Genomic DNA, 20,475 nt, shown 5'->3' on the forward strand with positions numbered 1-20,475 from the left:
CAACTTAGTTTTTTAACATTTATGTAGTGCTTTGGCAGTTATTATTTATTTATTTATTATTGAACTTATATACCGCCCTCCCCCGGAGGGCTCAGGGCGGTTTACAACAAACAAACAAACAAACAAACAAACGACAACAGGTAAATAAATAAATAACCGCCATACATTTAGTACTGGCGTATTTTAAAACACAGTGTCCAAATCAATTTCAAACAACAGATGGCGTCTAAGCTAAAAACTCCTTTATGAGGGGAAATCAAAGCCCCCACTGTTAAAAAGAGGGGAAGGAAGGGGGGGAAAGGGGGCATCAGCAGCTGGCCTCCCCAAAGGCCTGGCGGAATAGCTTGGTCTTACAGTCCCTGCGGAACTCATTAAGGTCTCGCAGGGCCCAGACAGCTGGAGGGAGAGCATTCCACCAGGCAGGGGCCAGGGCCGTAAAAGCCCTGGCCCGGGTGGAAGCCAGCTGCATCATGGAGGGGCCGGGAACCACCAGTAAATTGGCCTCTGCTGAATGCAGAGGCCGAGATGGGACATATGGGGCCAGACGGTCCCGCAGGTACGAGGGTCCCAGACCGCGTAAGGCCTTAAAGGTTAGCACCAGTACCTTGAAGACGATTTGGAACTCAACTGGAAGCCAGTGCAGGCGGTGCAGCACAGGTAAAATATGATCTCTGATGGCACCTCCTGTAAGCAAGCGAGCCGCCGCATGCTGGACCAGTTTCAATTTCCGGATCAGACGCAAGGGAAGGCCCGCGTAGAGCGAGTTGCAATAGTCTAATCTGGAGGTGACCGTTGCATGGATCACTGTGGCCAGATCCACCTGGGAAAGGAAGGGGGCCAGTCACTGGGCCTGTCGAAGATGGAAAAACGCAACCTGGGTTACGTGGGCCACCTGGGTCTCCATTGAAAGAGACGAATCCAGGTGGACCCCCAGGCTGCGAACGGAAGGGGTCGGTGCCAATGAGAACCCCTCCCACACTGGCGGCTGAAAGTCTCCTGCCCACCCCCACCCCCCCCGGCCCAGCCAAAGGATCTCCGTCTTCGTTGGGTTTAGTTTTAACCTGCTTCTTCAACCAACCAGCGACTGCCTCCAAACAATGCTGTAGAGCTGCAGGGGCGGCGGCTGCTCCCCCCTCCATCGACAGAATGAGCTGAGTGTCATCAGCATATTGATGGCACACTAGCCCAAAGCTCCGTACCAGCTGAGCAAGGGGTCGCATATAGATGTTAAATAACAGCGGGGACAACAGCGCCCCCTGAGGAACACTGCAATGAAGTGGGGACCTCCGGTAGACTTGATCCTCGCACCACACTTGCTGACTCCGGTCCCGGAGAAACAAGGCAATCCATTGAAGGAAGCGGCCAGGCGGTGGGTCAAAAGATCATGGTCAACCACATTAAACACTGCGGTGAGATCTAATAACACCAGCAGCGCCGATCCGCCTCGGTCAACTGAATACGGAGCATGTCTGTGACGGCGATGAGAACAGTCTCCGTCCCATGCCTGGCATGGAAGCCGGACTGGAAGGGATCGAAGGCCAATGAGTCCTCCAGAAAGCCCTGAAGCTGCTCCAACACCACTCTCTCAATTACCTTCCCCAGAAACGAAAGTTTCTAAACAGGGCGGTAATTGGCCGGATCACCAGGATCTAACGGCGGTCTTTTTAAGAGTGGGCGGACCACTGCCTCCTTCAACCCACCTGAAAAACTCCTTGCTCAAGGGAGCTATTGATGATATTCAACAGGTGGGGTCGTAGCTCCGCCCGGCACGCTTTAATGAGCCAGGAGGGGCACGGATCCAGAGGACAGGTAGTAGGTCTAACAGCAGCCAGGGCCCTGTCGACAGCAGCTTCAGAGAGCAGGGAAAACTGGGTCAAATACCGACCGGAAGACGGCAAGGGAGCCTCCAGTTCACTAATTGTCTCTAAGGTGGCAGGAAGGTCCTGGCGGAGCGACGCGACTTTGTCTTCGAAATAGCTCATAAATGCCTCACAGCCAATAACCAATTGATCTGAGGAACTGGATGACTCCACCTAAGAGGCAGGAAATCTAGAAAATTTTTTAGTCCTGCCTCCTTGTTGGACAGATGGAAATTACCCAATGCCCTCCCTTCCTCAGAGCAGAAAGATTTTATTTTATTGATATTGTATTCCACCCCTCCCAGTGTGGGCTTGGGGCGGCTCCCAACGTTCATAAGGAAATTTCAGTTTATAATCTCAGTTATCTAAAAACGATTTAAAATCTCATTTCAGTTCCCATGTTTCCACAGATGGCAGAAATTTCTCCAATCATAACTAAGGGAATAAGTTGAATGAACAAAGGAAAAGAGGGGAAAAGGGAAAGAAGATGAAAGAAAAAGAGGAGACGGGAAGGGAAGAAGGAAAAAGGGGGGAGGCCTAGATGGAATAGCTTAACTGTTTTAACCGTATGTCTAGTGGAAAAGCTCTGTCTTGCAGGCCCTGGAAAACTACTGTATCCCACAGGGCCTGGATCTCATTCCACCAGGTGAGAGCCAGGGCCAAAAAAGGTCATGGCTCTGGTTGAAACTAACCAGATCTCTTTAGGGCCAGGGACCCCCAGTAAATTTCCATTTGCAGAATGTAGCATTTTGGGGGGACATACCAGGAGAGACAGACCCACAAGTATGCTGGTCCCAGACCATTTAGGGCTTGATAGGTCGACATCAAAACCTCAAGCAAGTGCCCATGTTCCTTTCTGGCACCATTGTAAATGTTCAGCTATTCTTTAGGGTAAACACAACATCTTTTAAAATCTTTTCATCTTCTCCAGATTCTCTGCATTCTTCTTAAAATATAAGAAACTGAAAACTGTACTTGAGCTGCTATCTTTTTGAGCCAAGTAGACATGTTGTTCAACAACTTTGTATGATTGATAGCTTGGGAAGTCTGCACTTGGTTAATACTTAAACAACTACTTTAAGGTTGGCATTGCCAGTATTCAAAAGGAACTGCAAGGAACAAGGGGTAGTTTTTTTAAAAATATTTGCATTCCAACCAATGGTCCACTTAGCCTAGAACTCCATGCTCTAGCCAGCTGTTCTGTAGTCTCAGACTTAGGGCTTTTCCAGCTCTGGTGCCTGTGATCCTGCAATTGCAGATAACATCTCCTTTATGTTAACTAGTGTTCTGCTTTTCAGCTGCATTTGTAAATAGAAACATTGGCACATTGGCACGCTTTTCTTTTGCCAGAAGAATTGGTCCTTGTTCTTTGTTTGACATGTATTAGTTTATTCGCTGCTAGCAATGGGCTGCTAGTAATGTCCTATAGGTGTATTACTTACCGTAATCTGGAGTCAGAACATTTGGATTGCTTTGTGCTTTGATCTTTCCCATTGGTTTTCTGTTTCAGTCTTTGTCATTTAATTGTGTGTGAAGAGATAGACAGGCTCTTAATGAAACGTGGCCCAAGAACACTAACGTGCAATTTCATTTTGGACATGACAGTGGGAATCAGTAAACTGGTTAATATAAAATATTGCAAAGTTCCATTAACAAGTCAACACTAAAAGCTGTTTGGGGAGATGGATGGGGAAGAGTAAACATCTCATGCAAGAATGAACAGAACAGTATTCTGGGCATGTGTGGGAGGGGAGGGGTGGGAGGGAACCATTGTTGTCAGTAATAATAGTATTAATTGACTTCATTTGGAGATGTGAAGCCTAACACTTCTACACTGGACCTATCCAAGCTAATATAATCTACCAGAACAGGGTTCTTGGGAGATTAATAATTTGTTAGCAGAAAGCTCTGGCATTAAGAGGCAAGGGTAAGGCTCCTTTTTTTAAACTGAAAAGTTGGTGACAGTGTACAAGTATGTGTAACAGGGAATGTATGATCAGTACGACCGGTCCTTTGTTTAGCTTGGGTGCCACTGGACTGTTCTCAAAAACAAATGTAGATGGTAACTCTGTCCTACAGTCTTAGATCTCTTTCATCTTGTATTCAGCTCTTCAGATGTGCCAAATACTTCTGTAGTCTTCACCCTGCTTATCTTTTGTAGGCATAGTGATCCAAACTGGCAATTAAAAGGCCCAGTGTTTAGTATGGAATTTAAGTTGGGTCTTTCTATGCCAATCATGAGAAGACTTTCCATGACCTTCCAGAAAAAATTTCTAGATTCATCCCAAGTCAACACTGATAATCATGATTATTCTCATACTTTACCCTTTGCCACCTGTCATCTGTCCCCTGCTCGTCTTTCCTCTACCGTTTCCTTTAGCTGCTTTTCCTTTTCTGGTGTTTCTGACATCAATTTACAATGGCCAACACATCTAGAGCTCTGTGTGGGATAAGTTGCATGCCGAAAAAAATGAAATGTTGGAAAAGGCTTTATAAATCTTTTCATCCACTGTTGGCTTAAAATTAGTCCCTCTTGAAGCAGCTCTGCTCTGGGAAAAGCTGCCCGCATCTAAATATGCGCTGCTTGCAAAAATGCTTCTTTTGCTTCTTTTAGGCTTCTGAAACTTGAGAAATAGGAGATGAGAGAAGAGTGTACATACAAGGAACATCTGTTTCTACTTTACTGGATTAAAACCAACGAAACATTTATTTAAGGATCTGTATAAACTGTTTTTATGTGTGTTTTTAAATGGTGATTTTCTCAAAGTTTTAAAAGCCATTTTCTCCAAATGATAAGAACGATGCATGCTATTCATGTTGGAAGTCTTAGTTCTTTAAAATATTTTGTCAAGGAGCTAATAGGGATGTTACTTGAGACTGTACTTTGAACTACAGGGAACTTTTTCTTAAATATATGGAACGAGATGAAAATGGAAGGCGCCAAAAGACTTGGAGAGCCAAAGGTTGGACGACTTCTCTCTGTAGCTTCCCCTGGAATTGTGCCACAGTGAAAAGGAATGCTTAACGCTAGCTGGTTAGTCATAAAAGTCATTTTGGCTTTACAACTACTTAAGGAAACATCTGAAGCTTTTTGTATTTTCAATGTAGGTATGTAAGCGAATGGACTTAGTCTGCCAGAGGATGCTGAATCAGGGATTTCTGAAAGTAGAAAGATACCACAACTTGTGCCAGAAACAAGTTAAAGCACAACTTCCAAGGTATGCACTTCTTTGTACAGTTTTCGAAAACAAAAGCTATTTGCCATAGTTTAATTAAACAAGTGCTTGAAGGGCAGAGTTTTAAAGGATCTCCCCTGTCTTCGGCCAGAAGGATTCATGGTAGTGATAATGTATTTCCTAACAGATCAGCATGAATGCAGTAGATCCCCAATCTTCATGCTCACTATTACTTAATGTCCCATCACTACGGTGCATCTCTACGCCTAGGGTAATTTTGTGAGTGGGGAAGGAGAGTTGTTTTCTCCCTTTTTGCTTCTGTCTTTCACTTCCTACTTTGCCTTCAAGGAAGTGTTCCAATGATGGTATGCTACAGTAATACTAAATGTGCTTGTGATCATATACTGTAGTGTCTGTATTTTACGAATGTAAAGGTTTTGTAGTGGCAGTGATGCACAGCATAAACAGTAGAATAATGTTTGTGTACATATAGAGTTGGACTGCAAGTAGAACCAAGAAGCTTCTAGTTCTCTGTTCTAATAATATATTTGATAAAATTTTACACATTTTTTTACATGTCTCTTTAGAAAATCTTAGGAAGAATGCACGGAAGGTGAGATATTGTAGCTGTGGCCCCTTCTTTTTAAAGATGTTATTCCAGAGAGTCCACAGAGTTCAAGCAGCTGCTGTTTGAAGTGGGAAAGTGAAAATTCTGTGTTCTTAGCATTCTGGACTCTCGTTCAGAATTTAATGCAGAGGTCATCCTATACCCTAGACTCTGAATTGCCCGCACAACAGTTGCTTGTTGTACTTAGAAACAAATTTCCACATATTGAAAAGTTTGGTCCATCTGTCCTCAAAAATATCGCCTTTAGGTTGGTAAACTGTTAATAATGAAACAGTAAAATAGTAAGCAAAAGTTGCAGTGTCAAAGGAGCAGATCAGCTATCAGCCTGCACAAATTGAGCAGCAGTTATAACAATATGATGATCACAAGCCAAGTTGGAACAGAAAAAGTCAGTTTTATTAACAGAATGCCTTGTGGGATCAGTCACTGGAGACCCTCACTTATGAGGTTCCATAGAGATTCAGAATAAAAAAAGGCCCCTTACAATTCAAGATAGCTCTGCTGCCTGGCATTGTAGGACATGGTTTTAATGGGTGAAAAAAGGATTTCTTTACTGCCATCAGTGCCACAAATAATCCCTAAAACAAGTTCCATCTTGACTTGTTTGGCTTCCTCATAGGTCTTTCTCTACAACTAACTTTTGTCGTTGCAGTAAGCCCTCTTAGAAATGCTGAGTGGGATCTTGAATGAGGGAGAGGACATTTAGGAGCAATAGTGTTAATTGTCCTGTGAATTTCACCATCCTGGAGGTCAGCCAAGACTTCAGCATGACAGTAGCTGCAGTGTCTCCCAGGGACACTGGAAATGCAGTAGTTTCAGGGGGTATAATCTTCTGTCCATGAAAAAGTTTTATTTCCTACTAAGTCTATCATATAGTCAACTGTCGATGATCAGTGCATTGTATAATACACACCTCCAGTAGAACACAATTTTCCTGGTGTAGCATGGTTTGGACATAACACTGGACAAGAATGAATATTCTAAGTGTATTCCCTCTCCTTGGGCAATTATATTTCTACATAAGGACTAACTGGAATTGAATGTGAAATCAGAAACTATGGCTCATTCCGCACATGCAGAATAATGCACTTTCAAACTGCTTTCAGTGCTCTTTGAAGCTGTGCGGAATAGCAAAATCCACTTGCAAACAGTTGTGAAAGTGGTTTGAAAATGCATTATTTTGCATGTGCGGAAGGGGCCTATGTCTTGTGTTCTCTCTCCAAGCCAGGATTGCAAATTGCAAGGTTGCACTTTCAGAGATAAGGGGAAAGGAGTGCACAAACAAAGGTCCCACTTATGTAACGCAGTATCAACTGTGACATAGTTTCTGAACTATGCCTGTGTGTCAGAACCAGACCTTTCATAAGTGAATAATGTGTTTTAAAATGTGGAATTTTCCTGGACAGACTTACTAGAATAGTATTCCCCTTTTCAGAAGCACATTTGGGAGAATTCTCAAACTTAGGTTGTCGTTACTTCAGTTGTAGCAGTTAAAAGTTGTTTATTTGAGCAAATAATGGAATGGTTTATGTAGTTTTATTTCAGTTTTTTCTAAAATGAACATTAGTACTGAAATCAATCTGTGCAGATGTTTGAACCCCAACCTGGATCTGTAAGAATAGAAGATCCTCTTTTCCTCTGTAGCTTCAATTTTTCCCTGCCACTTGTTTTCAGACGAGAATCAGAAAGGAGAAATCATTCACTAGCTCGCCATGCAGATATTCTTGCTGCTGTAGAAACAAGGTTGTCGTTGCTGAATATGACATTCATGAAGTATGTGGATTCTAACCTCTGCTGCTTTATACCTGGAAAGGTAAAGTACAAAGTTTAATACAACAGAGTGTGGTGAATTAAAATCAACATCTCACAGTCTTGGTGCTAGGAGCAATGCTGTGGGAGCCTCTCTCAGATGTTATCTGAATGTTACCATATTAAAAAACTGCTGTTCTTTTCTTATTCTACATTGCCATGCTTTCTTTCCAGGACTGTTCTTATGTCATGCAGACATAAGAAATTTATAAAACACTGATTAAAACTGGCTGGTTGTCAATCCTCTGATTTGCTATTCCAGCAAATGAAACTCCTAAAATATTTCCCTGGTAATTTCAAATAACTAATTATAAATATTTAAAATATCACTGTTGCTAATTCAGAAGATTGCCCTTCTTAGATCTTACCAGTTGCCATATCTCATCCCCCCCCCTCCATGTGTTTCAGGTGATTGATGAAATTTATCGTGTGTTAAGGTATGTAAACTCTACCAAAGCTCCTCAGAGAGCCCATGAAGTCCTCCAAGAGTTAAGGGACATTTCATCTATGGCAATGGAGTACTTTGACGAGAAGATTGTTCCAATTCTAAAAAGAAAGTTACCAGGATCAGATGTATCAGGACGTCTTATAGCAGCAGCACCAGGTACCTTTTTCAGTGGCTTTGAGCTGTCTGTCTTTGTGCTGCTGGTGAGAAGCTGTACCATTTTATTTTCTTGTGACTTCCTGCCACCTCTGAATAGATAATTTTAAAATAATTGCACACAATTTGGAGACCAGAAAGGCACTGCAGGGAATATAAATATTTGGAAAATTGCACTGAGGGTGGGGAGAAGACTGCTCAGGTCTAGGTCTAGACTCAAAGCTTCTTTTTCATCTAGCCCTGGACATTTCCAGTGTAGGGCTACTGCATTACAGCTCTATAACTTTGACCCCTAAGTTCAGGGCTTAGTGAACAAGATGCTTCCTAAATGTGTGAGCAGGATAAAGCATCTTTTCATCTCTTCTAACCCTTAATGCTTCTTGGGGCACATCCTCTGACCCTATATTCACTTCTCATTACAGGATACTTCAAGTGGCAAAAGGGACAGAGTCACTCTTAATAGCTTAATGTTTGGGGAAGAGAGAGATGTGATAAATTAGGACTAGAAGCACTTAATGCTTCAGGACCATATTTCGATTATTGCAACTTTAAATATTGCTGTTCTATATAAGGTGGCAAGTTATATCTAGATCTCAGCTCAAAAAATGGCAAAAACCCTCATCATTATAACCTGTCACCTGGTCCAGTGTAAAAATCTCCCTAATGGTCCGAGCCTTCTATAAAGAAAGATTTCTTCCCAATTTTTAGATCTGGATTGACCCATAGCATTTCAAAATGAATAAAATTGATATTGTTATGTCTTTATACAACATTGTTCTGTAGTTATAGAAACAACAAGAGGAATGGGATTCATTCTAGCATAATTCAGGGGTCTTAATTCAGGGGTACCTCATCTTTTTGAGCCTGTAGGCACATCTGGAATTCTGACATGGTATGGTGGCCACAGCAACAAAGATGGCTGACGCAGTAGGCAGTGCCAGCCACAGAAAGACTGCCACATCTTAACTTCAGTAACACAGTGTAAACTATGGTAGCAGCTGCTGCCAAAACAGTGTTTTTTTTAAATATGCACAGCCAATCAGAAGCCTTTGCTGGGCAAAAGCTCTACCTGGCCCTACCCAAAACACTTGGCAGACACCAGAAAATGTTAGTGGCGCCATAATGCCCATGGACGCCACATTGGGAATGCCAACCCCAATTCATTCTACTTAGAAAGAGACACCAGACAAGAAGCCTTGAAAAGAGCCAAGATGGATAGTCCAGTTGCAGGCAATAATTAGTACAAGTTAATAGGCGTGCCTGATAATATCAGCTAAGCTCAGGGGAATCAGATCCTCCTTCATTAAACAGAAGTTGTGTCCTCTTTAAAGAAATAGGGACTCCACATAAAAGCCTGAAACAGTGTAAACAATGTATTAATTTTATAAATCTATTTGCAATATATAGAAAGGAATTACACATATGTAAATAATCCTAGGTATAATATGCATTTTGAGTGTATTTATTTTGCAGTCTTTGGAGTCTATTAGTAAGAACACTTGAAAACAATATACCTGATCCATCATGCTCCATTTCCTGGCTATACAAAAGTTGCAAAGTATCATGTAGAGAACCTTACTATCTATAAAGTATTTACTGTAAAAATAAGTAAAAACTAATAAGACAAGCAAAAAAGAAAAAATTATCACTATACACTAACCACCACTTGTGAGCCGATCTCTACAGTGGATGAGCTGGTGGGCATGGTTGGTGAGGCTGCCCTTGATGTGCTGTTCTCGTATATTGCTGATATCTACATCTTCTGCTTGGTGAGAGGTCCCAGGCGGGACGCAGTGCCCTCTTGCAGCTTCTAAACCGACACCAGAGACTGCTGGAACAATGGCTGAGTATCCTGTGCCTCAGATCAGAAAGACCATCATCTTTTCCTGGGTTTGCCACATCAGACAACAGTGTGTTGGTGAACTTCATAAAGGGTATAAGGATCACCACTGTCTGGGACTCAGCCATGCCTTGTTTCTAAGGAGTCTTATGTCTGCCTCTGTGAACCAGCATGGTGTAGCAGTTAAGAGCAGGTGGACTCTAATCTGGAGAACTGGGTTTGATTCCCCAGTCCTTCACATGAGCGGTGGACTCTTTATCTGTTGAACTGGATTTGTTTTCCTGCTCCTACATATGAAGCCTGCAGGGTGACCTATCAGAACTCTCTCAGCCCCACTTACCTCACAAGGTGGCTATTGTAGGGAGAGGAAGGAAAAGGAGTTTGTAAGCTGCTTTGAGTCTCCTTACAGGAGAGAAATGGGAGTGGTCAAGTTAAAAAAACTTTTTATTGGCACACTAAACAGTACAATTGATAAATAAAACAAAAGAAAATGGGCAAATTGATTAATTGTGATCACAGACTAATACAATCAAGATCACAATTTAATGACATAGTACAGGTACCTAGCCACTGTTTCAGAGATAGCACAAGAATAATTGTTTAATAGATAATGAATTTTTTGTTGATCTGAAAGACCATCTTTATTAACGAATAGAGGGGTCAACAAGTTAACCTGATTGTCTTATAAAATGGGCAGTGTAGAAGCATATGAATTACAGATTCAGTCTGCTTCATGCCACAATCGCAGATTCTTTCCTGGTAGGAAATTTTCAGACGACTTCCTGTGTTACAGCCGAAGGAAGTACATTGCACCTTGCCAATGAGAGAGCTCTTCACTGGTTAGGTAAGATTAATTGACCTCCCTAGCTATGTTATTTGGCCTCCCTAACTATGTTAGTTCCAAAAAAAAGGGGGGGGGAGCAGGACTTATTTGCTGCACTGCTGAGTTATTGGAATTCCTGATCAATTAATCTTGGCTTTAAGGAGCGAAAAATTTCGCAAGCCGGCAGCATGACTATTGACTCCAGTATAAATCCCAGCATTAATATTTTTTGTTCTACTAAGGTTCACCAGTCAGAATTTTGAGGATCTGCAAGAGACTGATATGTAAGGCTCGAGTCTTCAAAATTAAAACAGAGATGTAACTGGAACCTAAATGTGGCAAGCCAGGCTCTGGTCTCTAAAAGAAGCCAGCCAGTTTCAAGACAAAGGACAGTGTAGGGCACACAGTGTGGCAAACCAAGTAACTTATATAGGAAGTAGGATTGTATACATTCAACTGAGTGGTTCCAAGCACCAATCCATATAGGTGTATCCAGTGGTGGGATTCAAACTGCTGGGATACCTGCTACCTTAGTGATAAACAGGTTCCTGATGGTGGTGTGGGGCCAAGCCGGGACCAGGAGGGGAGGATTAATGGTAGGGCGTGGCCTAGGGCGATTTCTGGCGGGCATTCCAGAGCAGGGTGGGCAGTAAGCAGTGCAGGGGCCAGGGTCCCCAGACCAGGATCCAGGTGCAGTTCCCCACTGGCTCTATGGATTTTTTTTTCTGTACCCTCCATCAGTACTGTTATATTTTCACCAGTTTTTTTTCCAGTGCTCTCCCTCCCATGAGAATGCAGAACTTAGCCCTGCACAAAACCAAAGTGGGAAGGTCATTGGCTTTTCTTTGTATCATACCTGTAGTAGGTGTGCCTGGAGGCTCTTCTGTGGACAAAGATTTGAGCTATGCCCCTCACCCCTGCTGGTGTGCTGCCTTCTCCCACCATTAGGAACAAAACAATTTTTTAATTCACTTGGAGCCCCTATCAAATGCTATCACAACTCATTATATAGTGCTCATGCCCTAACTGCCAAATCTGAACTTTTTTGTAGTACAGCATTGATGCCACAGCATGAATCCAGGAATTTGTTGGACAATATTTTTCAAAATGCTCAAAGATGGTTTTGTCACTGCTTTAGAAAGCGCTGATGGAACTTATATCCAACACTCCTTCTGGGAATTGCTTCCCCAACATTGCAAACACAGCACATGACAATGGAGGAGGAGCATAGGGCCAAATCTCAAGTCATGCCACAGAAGTTGCACATAGTTAATTGAATTTCTAGTACTGACAATGCTCTTGATTCTCTGAACTTTCCTTCCTAGTCCCAGGCTCTAACTGTTTTTCCCTATAGTTCTCAACCTTTAATCCTGCCCATCAACTTTACACTCTTCAAGGTACTACTCCTCATCACACACATTAAGTAAAAAAAACATGATCTTTTTCTTGGTCCGTTACTTAAGGCAAGATCGATTCACAGGCAACCTTAGCCTGGCATGCAATCACAAACAAGCAGAAACAGGAATCCCCAGAGAGACAGCCAAGAACACTAAATTTTTTGCCAAAGAGCCATAAGAGGGTATGATGCAGTGAAAGCTTTTGGATTTAGGATCTGGGACACCTGCAAGCTGGCCACATTATCCCTTCCTGACAGCAAGCCTGCCCAGTTTTCCATATCAGGAGGGAATTCAAGGACTTTTGGGTCCTCCTCTTGCGATCCTAACCACACTATCATCATAATGGCTCTGGTAAGTAAATGCCTACGCTTAATTCCAGTCTACTTTATTTAATGCATTTTATTTATTTATTTATTTTATTATTTTATTATTTGTTTATAAACCGCCCTCCAAGGGCCTTTCAGAGTGTACAAATATTGTGATAGAGCAATAAATTATCAAGTTAAATTACAATAAATATAGAGTTAAAATAGAATAAAATAAAAACAACCTGTTCCATTTAAAATGCAGCATTTATTAACTCAAAGATGCATGCTTCTGCTATCAGATTCCCATGAAACCTGTCCTTAAAAATGTAAGGGTGGCAGGATCCTCCCATGTCATAAAGGGTGGTAGAGGATATATGAGCACCCATATACTGAACGCTGGTCTCCTTAAGGCCAGTGGAAACAGCCTCTAGCCTTTTGCAAGGCCCTGGGTGAGAACTCAGCAAGAATCCATGCAGGGCCCGGGATGAGCTGATGGAAGAGCGTCTCATTGGTGGGCAGGGGCCAGGAGCTGGGAAGGCTCTTGGCCCCGGTGGGAGGCTCAGTCAGATCCATCGAGGGCTAAAGGGACTCAATATAATGGGGTGCCTCTGCTGTCCCAGGGATCTATTTGGGACATATGGGTAAGACTGCCTCGGCCTCCCCCAGGCTCAGGGAAGTTTCCAGTGTATAATAAACAATAAAATCATCGACATTAAGTGATACTATTTAAAACACAGATGCAGAACTAAAAACATCCATCTTAAATTCCTAGATTAAAAGTCCTCAAACCTTAATGCATTTTGAAAGCTTATCAACATGTACTGAATAGTTCCCTCTCAACAGATTGGGTCACAGGACCCTGTCTTTTAATATGCAAGGTAATGCCAGCCTGCATTTGGCTGTTTCACGTGTTATAATATTCAAATAGCTAGGAACAGCTGGAATTATACCTGCCAGCTAACCCCACCCCAGCAAACATTTCCCAGAACTGTACCGCAACAGGACGTGTGGGATAAAACAGGAGAAGAAAAATAAATCTCTCTTACAACTACATAGTTCTACGCTCCTTCTATTTGCTACATGTAGACTTGTACTGGCTTCTAGGGAGAAATAGACTGTTGCAACGCTGTGTACAGTTCATGCTCAAGTATTTCTCTCTTTCCATTGTGCACAGACCATAGCGCCTAAAGTTCACTGGCATTCATTTTACCCAAAGAACTTCAGCTTAAATTATCCATGAAGGCTTTCATGGCCAGATTTCAGTTGGATTGCTGTGGGTTTTCTGGATAGGTGGATCATGGTCCTAAGTAGATCCTGTTCCTAACATGTTTAGGCATCAAAGGCTGGCATCTTCAAAGGGATCCCATGGAGAAAGTGTGGTTGTGATACACCTCTAGAAGGATCTCAGCTACTACAGCTGCATGGTGCAAACATTTGAAACAAAGATTCACCAGACCACGCCAAACAGCCCGAAGAGCCACAACAACCAATCTATATTTACTCAATTCATGAACAGGAAAGGCTGCCCCTTTGCTGAATCCCATAACTTCCTCATATTCATACCAATGATTAAGATATGAAGTTTAATTATATTTAAGTTTATTTAAGATTACAGTTTAATTACTATTTGCTAACAACTCATTTTAAAAGGACAAGAAGCATGGCCAACAAAAAATTCAGCTTCATGAAATAAAATGCTACATATAAACAGTGAGTAATAAACAATGAATTTTATGTAATATATTCGTATCCTTTGTTTTGAATCCAGCATCTGGGCATGCTATGCAGAAACTTCACCCTCCCCCCCCCCCCCCCCCGTAGGAAATAAAATGGTGGTCCTCCCTCAAACTTTGAAACAAAAAAAGTCTTGTTTTTGTTATGGAACAGTACAGTAATTCTGTCTCATCTGTGATTAGCAACTCCAGTCTTTAATACACTTTAGAATGAGACTCTAGAGATCGTTTTAGAACTCTAGTTTACCTCCCTTTAATTTATTAAACATTAAAAGGAAAGGGGTGTGTAAAGCACTAGAGACTCTGAGTTCACTCCTTTAATTTTATTAACATTAAAAAGGAAGAGGGTGGTGTGTGCACTAGAGATTCCTTCCAAACTCTGCCCAAGCATTGGCTTTTATTTAAACGTAAGGTAATAGGATGAGTGTTGCTTTGCAGCACCTCGTGAAAAGGAAAATGATCCTCACTCCTGCAGCCTCTCTGCTTCACTTCCCCAAACAGGTATTTTGCAATCCCAGGTTGAACACGGATTTCCCTGCATTGTTGCTCCTAAATGAAGACCTGATGTGCACCAGATCTCAGATCTGCTCCAGGTTTTGCCCTACCTTGAAAATCTTGGAGAGGACAATTACAAACTGAGAAATGAAACTGGAGTTGCAATGCATAAAAAAAGCCAGAAAAGGACTTCTGTGAGCTGCAGCAGCATCTTTGGAACCAAGGATAGAAGTGGGGGAAAGTGGCTGAGGAGAGGAAAAGGCTTTACTTAAGGCTATATTTTTTAAAAAGAACCTAACTCCCTATTCCTAGCCTCCCTTTATCAATAACACACACACACTAGCTCGCCATGCAGTATGCCCTATGGGATCCAAGCCTGCCTTCCTGGCTGTGCATGGGCAGCAAGCAGAGCCCAAGCCGGGATGTGGGTGGGTAGGGGTGCTCTTCTAAGTGCTGCTTGGACTCAGGAGGCCACCATGCTCCATCCTCCTCAGCCTCCCCTCCCTCTGGGAATTAGGTCCTCTGGCGCTCACTGCTTACCCTTCAGCAGTTTCCAGCCTGCCTCTCTGCCTGGCTCTCCTGTCTTAACCCTGCGCCACCTGACTCTCCTCTCCCTGGCAGTTAGCCAAGCTGCTTCTCCCCTCTAGCTTTGCTCAAGCTTAGCTGTGGGCGGGGAGGGAAGGAGGCTGAAGAGAGACAGCCAGGCAGCAGGGCTGCAGAAAAGAGACTTAAGTTAGGGATCGCCTGCAGAGTTCCTATCCTCGCTCTGAACCAAAGCAAGTGTGTGAGGGGTAGGGGAATTGGGATTTAGGGGGATTGCCATGAGGGCAGGGGGTGCCATGGAGGGCAGACAGGGGGTGCCATGGAGGGCAGGGGTCTCTCAAGATTTTTGTATCCCCCCACTTGAGCGAGTTTGCTGCACCCCAGGAGACAGATTTGCCCCCTTGTCCCTTATACTGCGGTTAAGCAATCACGACAGGTTCGCGAACTAGGATAGCACTTCTGTAACAACCAACCTGCCTCAAACGTGCTGAAATCCCACCTCTGGGTGTATCATAGAACAACTGCTTACCTACCTTAGTGATAAAGGCCTTAAGGGCAGCAGGGACATATTCATGGCCCTTGTTATAAAAAAAGCAGAATATTGCCACAGCACTGCTCTTGCAGAAAGGGGGGTACAAATCCAAACTCTTCCTTCTTCTGAGATCACCTTATCCAGGCTTTTCTTCTACTCCACCAACCACTCAAGCATACGGCATGCCGCAGGTGGCGCTTCTAAGAAGGGGATATTTCTCTAATCAGGAAGACACTGATCCCTAAGTTAATTTATTTTGTTTTTAATACCTAAGTTTTCAGTTACAGTTAACTGTTTTTAAAATGTAATCAAAAGTTTTCTTCACAAATTGCTGTAGCACTTCAATTTCTAAAAACCAACAGGAGCACCTCCCCCCAAAACTACTTAGAAAGACTTTGAGAAGAACTATAGGACAACTATAAATCCAGAAGAATGCAACCTTAGAAAATCTATTCCCAGCATAAACCATTTAAAATTAAAAACCTTTTAGAAATAAAAGTGCAAAGCAGAGTGTAGTAGTGCAGCACATCATTCCAAAAAATCTTGCCCTGAAAATGGGATCTGCAAGTTTGTAGTCTGGTTTGTTGTTTTTTAGCACTTTTGTTGTCCAGCGGCTCTGTGAGAGTCACTGGGAGGGCTGCAAGAAAAAATAGCACTGTGGATTGTGTAGGACTCCATCTAGGTAGGTTCCTCTGTTGCTTCTGGCATCCCATTGAATGCAGTAGGAGTTTCTGCTCTCCTTCCCGCCTACAAGGTCCAGAAGACACTTTATTAAATAAAAGGGAAAACAACTCTGGTAAATTCATGAAGAGTGCAGCCCCAGATATTCCCAAATATTTCTGAAAATATATGGGATTGTTGGGTCTTGGACCAGTAATCAATAAATGGACTCCAGAAGTAGGCACAGTAGTGTTTATTGAGTTGGCATCAAGTACATCGCCAAAGGATGTACTTTGATGTACAAAGTTTCCTTTGATGTACAAAGGAAGCCGGTTCTGAGGAACCTGGCTTCTACAGTTGCATGTATTCCCTTGTTGTCCCTTGATTCTCCCCCCCCCCCAATTGTCCCATAGAATGTGTGAAAGAAAGAGGTGCTAAATAATTTGTTTTGAATCTGAGTGTCCCAAGGCTGGGACATAGATAGCCCCTGCCTGCCTTTTCCCGCGGGCTCCAAGTAGACCCATCCATCTCCCTTCCCTCCTCGGGCCATGGGCAGAGCTTCTAGCCTGGTTATCTCCATATGCAAGCCTAAAGGGGCAGATCAAACAGGAAAGAGATACATTACCATACCACAGTTTCAGTTAGTGAAGGACACAGTTCTGCGCTGACAGCACTCCCTAGCACCTTGTTTCCTGTATATGTTTGATGCCAGGAAAGAGCTGGCACCTTCCTGACAGGGACCCAATTACTGGTATTCCAAGAATCCTGAATACTGTTCCAGGTACCTGAAAATACTTATAAGGGAACATATTTTAACTGGAATTATTAGAATGCACATCCCTATCCATTAGTGGTTATTCGTGTGATCAAAGGGAACTTTCACATGCAGAGGCAGTAAGCCCCTAAATACCAGTAATGGAGACAACATTATGAAAAGGCCTTAATGTCTGTTCTGTTGGGGCAACTGGTGAAACATGATGCTGGACTAGATGGAGCAACAGGGCTGCTGTTAGATTATTTTCTAACTGAACCTGTCAAAAATATTGTAAAAATCATTAGCTGTAGATATTTGCATGTTGGCATTCACTTGACAAACTTCGTTGCTCAGAAACTTGATTTTGAGAGAACAGAATTCAGCGCAGTGCCAAGTTGGAAGGGGGAAATCTGACAACTCTCTTCCTGTAGTTCCAGGTCCTTCTGCAGCCTTAACAACAATGCAGCTCTTCTCCAAACAAAATCCATCAAGGCAGGAGGTCACCAAACTGCAGCAGCAAGTTAAAACCAATGGTGCAGGTGTGACTGGGCTAAGGCGGGAAATTTCGGAGCTTCGCACCAAAGTGCAAGAACAGCAAAAGCAGCTCCAAGACCAAGACCAGAAACTGCTTGAGCAAACCCAGATCATCGGAGAGCAGAACGCCCGACTGGCATAGAGTCAAACGAAACCAGCAGAGGTTATGAAAGTGCAGTAGGGAAGTTCCTAGGTTCTGCCTGAATGAGGAAACTCCTAGGAAGCGGAAGAAAGCTGTTGAATCAATAGGTTCACTTAGGAAGTCAAAACGCCTTCGGAATAACAAATAACTATGGAATAAACGATACCTCCCAGAAGAATGCACTGCTTTAGCAGCCCAAGCAGGTTGTCTGGTCTGGATACTGAAATTCACAGCATGGTCTTGATTAGCCTGCTGGTTCTTCAGCACACCATAGACTTGAACAACAATTTCCTCTTTTTCGCTAAGACATTTCTTTTCCCACCCCCACCCGCCCTGCTTCTGTTTGAGTGGGCCCTACTGTACAGGATTGTGATAATTTGCCATAGATTTGTACTAACCAGACTTGTTCTGAAAAGTTAACTTTTCTGGGTAGGTGCTTATTAAAGTGAAATTTATGTTTCTGTTCCTATGCCGGAGTACCTTGTTGTCAGATTAATTCTGAGTTTATTTTAAATTGGTAAACAGCAAATGTCATGCTCACTTGAAAAGACCCACTTTTTAGAATCTTGTTTTGAAAAAAAGGGGTGCTTTTTTGTTGCAAGTGACCTTGTTTTGAATGTCTGAAAAGTAGTTTATACACATGGAAGTCTGCATAACAAGTAAAGAATTCTTAAGCTACAGCATTGGCTATTTATATTTTTGTAAATTGAGCAAGCAACTGACTTCAGTCTAATTTTCACAAATGCATACCCTACTTCTAAGCGTCTGGAGCCATATTTTACCTTTGCATGGATAGGTGCATGCATTGCTTAGTCAGCTTGCTGAAGCACTTGCCTGGAGTTGCTATTAAATCTGCCTCTCCCAATGTTTGTAGAAAATGTTTGTTTTGTTTTCCCTAGCCAGGACTCTGCACATGCTTTTAGCATAGCTTTCATTTCTTGTGAAGCCATTTTGTCACACTATAGCAGGACCTTATGAAAGCTGGGCTGTCTGGTGGTTTTGCCGCCTGTAGGTTGCCGATATTCTTATCTAAAGCAGCATTTCAGAGTTTGTTTCTCTTGCCTGCTGGTTTCTAGTTGTACACAACTGATACTGGTTCAGCAGTCAAAAGATTGGTGTTTGGGGGGGAAAGTGACTTCTGTTCTTTACAGTTTTAAATGTTTGTGTTCAGAAAGTTCTCATTGATATGTGGACAGAACTGTCCATAATACTAATTGTATTATAGTGTTTCTTAAATCCTAAAGAAGGAAATTGACTTCAGACAGCTTTAATTTCTTTTGCACTCCTGCTTTGAAGTTGTAACTGGAAAAGCATGCCTCACACTGTACAGTCTCTGGATTTGTTACTTTAACAGCCTCCAAATTGTATTGTACAGTGATTTATTTTCCCTGGTTGTATATTTAAAAAAAACCCTGGATAGCTATTTCCATCCATTGTTTTAATTTGATGTTACTAAACAATTGTTCTGTTGTTCAGCTATTACATTTTTCTCTGTCACTGTGTTTGCCCAGCTGCCAAGTCCTGTTCTTGGGAACAGAAGTTAAATTTGAGTGATGGCTCTGAAGGCTGCTTTCGAACTGAATAATTTCTCAAGTACCTTGGATTAAAATGGTAGCTTTTTTCTCAGTCAAAGATAATATAAAGCTTTCATTTAGACCATTGTGGGCTTTTTAAAAACCCTGTTAATCAGTTGTTTAATTAATGATTGGAATAAGTTTCCTATAAAACAAAACATTGCAAATTGATGTCATTCATTTGAAGTGTTTAATTTTAAAAAATTATATTTCTGTTTTGCCATCTCAAGGCCCTTTTACTATGTGTGTGTTTTCTTTTAAATGGGAGCAGGCTATTGTATTTTAGCAGTGAGTAAACACTGAATTGTCACATGGATAATATAACAGTTGTTAAATCAGTCATTTGAATGTTTCTTATTTTAATGATTCAGCTTTATCAAATCAGCACAATTGTAAGTATCCTTGCTTTGCATGTAGTTGGTTCTGTTCCTATGTGTTGGAAACATCTTGCTTTAATTCTGGTCTTGACCTATTCATTTCCTCTGCATTAGAGATGCTTGAAAGAATGGTGAACTCCAGAGAATGATTTATATGGAGGACTAAAGGTGTTTAATACAAAGTGAGTTTTAGCCAACATGATATAAAAATACATTAGAGCAAGAGCTGATACTTTTGCTCCTCGCTCTTCATCCAAATAAGACATGGATAATTAATGTGCAGAAGATTTATTAGGTTTCCTCATTTAAGCATCTGGATGCCTTATTTCATTCCATTCCACCAGATGTCATAAATGATTGGCCACTCAGAAGTCTATTGCTACCATGAAGGCAATTATGTGTGGGTTTTTTTCAAATGGGGTATATTATATTCCAGCAGCAATTAAAGTCTTTAACTCAGTAGTGATTTCACAACTGTTGTATGATGCCCCTATATGCATTTATGCTGCAGACAACTTTATAAATGGAGTGCAGTCCTTGTTCCTTTGAGTAATTGGGGGGCTTCCCAGGTGCATTCATCATTAACCCTTTGTTGTGAGTTTGGTCTTAGCTCAATAGAGGCTTGTGCCTGGGTATGTACCATTCTGGTTCCATCTATTCTTTGAGGTTCCAGAGGAAAGCTTGGTAAGC

At 42.2% G+C, this 20,475-nt stretch overlaps 1 protein-coding gene across 1 annotated transcript in view; it reads left to right on the forward strand.

Moving 5' to 3' along the window:
* Positions 1-19,746, forward strand: part of FBXO28 (F-box protein 28) — a 37,327-nt gene extending 17,581 nt beyond the window's left edge. The window contains exons 2-5 of the mRNA XM_048504358.1: positions 4,968-5,077; positions 7,338-7,476; positions 7,881-8,076; positions 17,590-19,746. Coding sequence (XP_048360315.1) covers positions 4,968-5,077; positions 7,338-7,476; positions 7,881-8,076; positions 17,590-17,834 — 690 coding nt within the window. The 3' untranslated portion in view covers positions 17,835-19,746. The remainder of the gene's footprint in view (positions 1-4,967; positions 5,078-7,337; positions 7,477-7,880; positions 8,077-17,589) is intronic.
* Positions 19,747-20,475: the final 729 nt, after the last annotated feature.

This window comes from Sphaerodactylus townsendi, linkage group LG01 (genome assembly GCF_021028975.2).
Source record: "Sphaerodactylus townsendi isolate TG3544 linkage group LG01, MPM_Stown_v2.3, whole genome shotgun sequence".
NCBI lineage: Eukaryota > Metazoa > Chordata > Lepidosauria > Squamata > Sphaerodactylidae > Sphaerodactylus > Sphaerodactylus townsendi.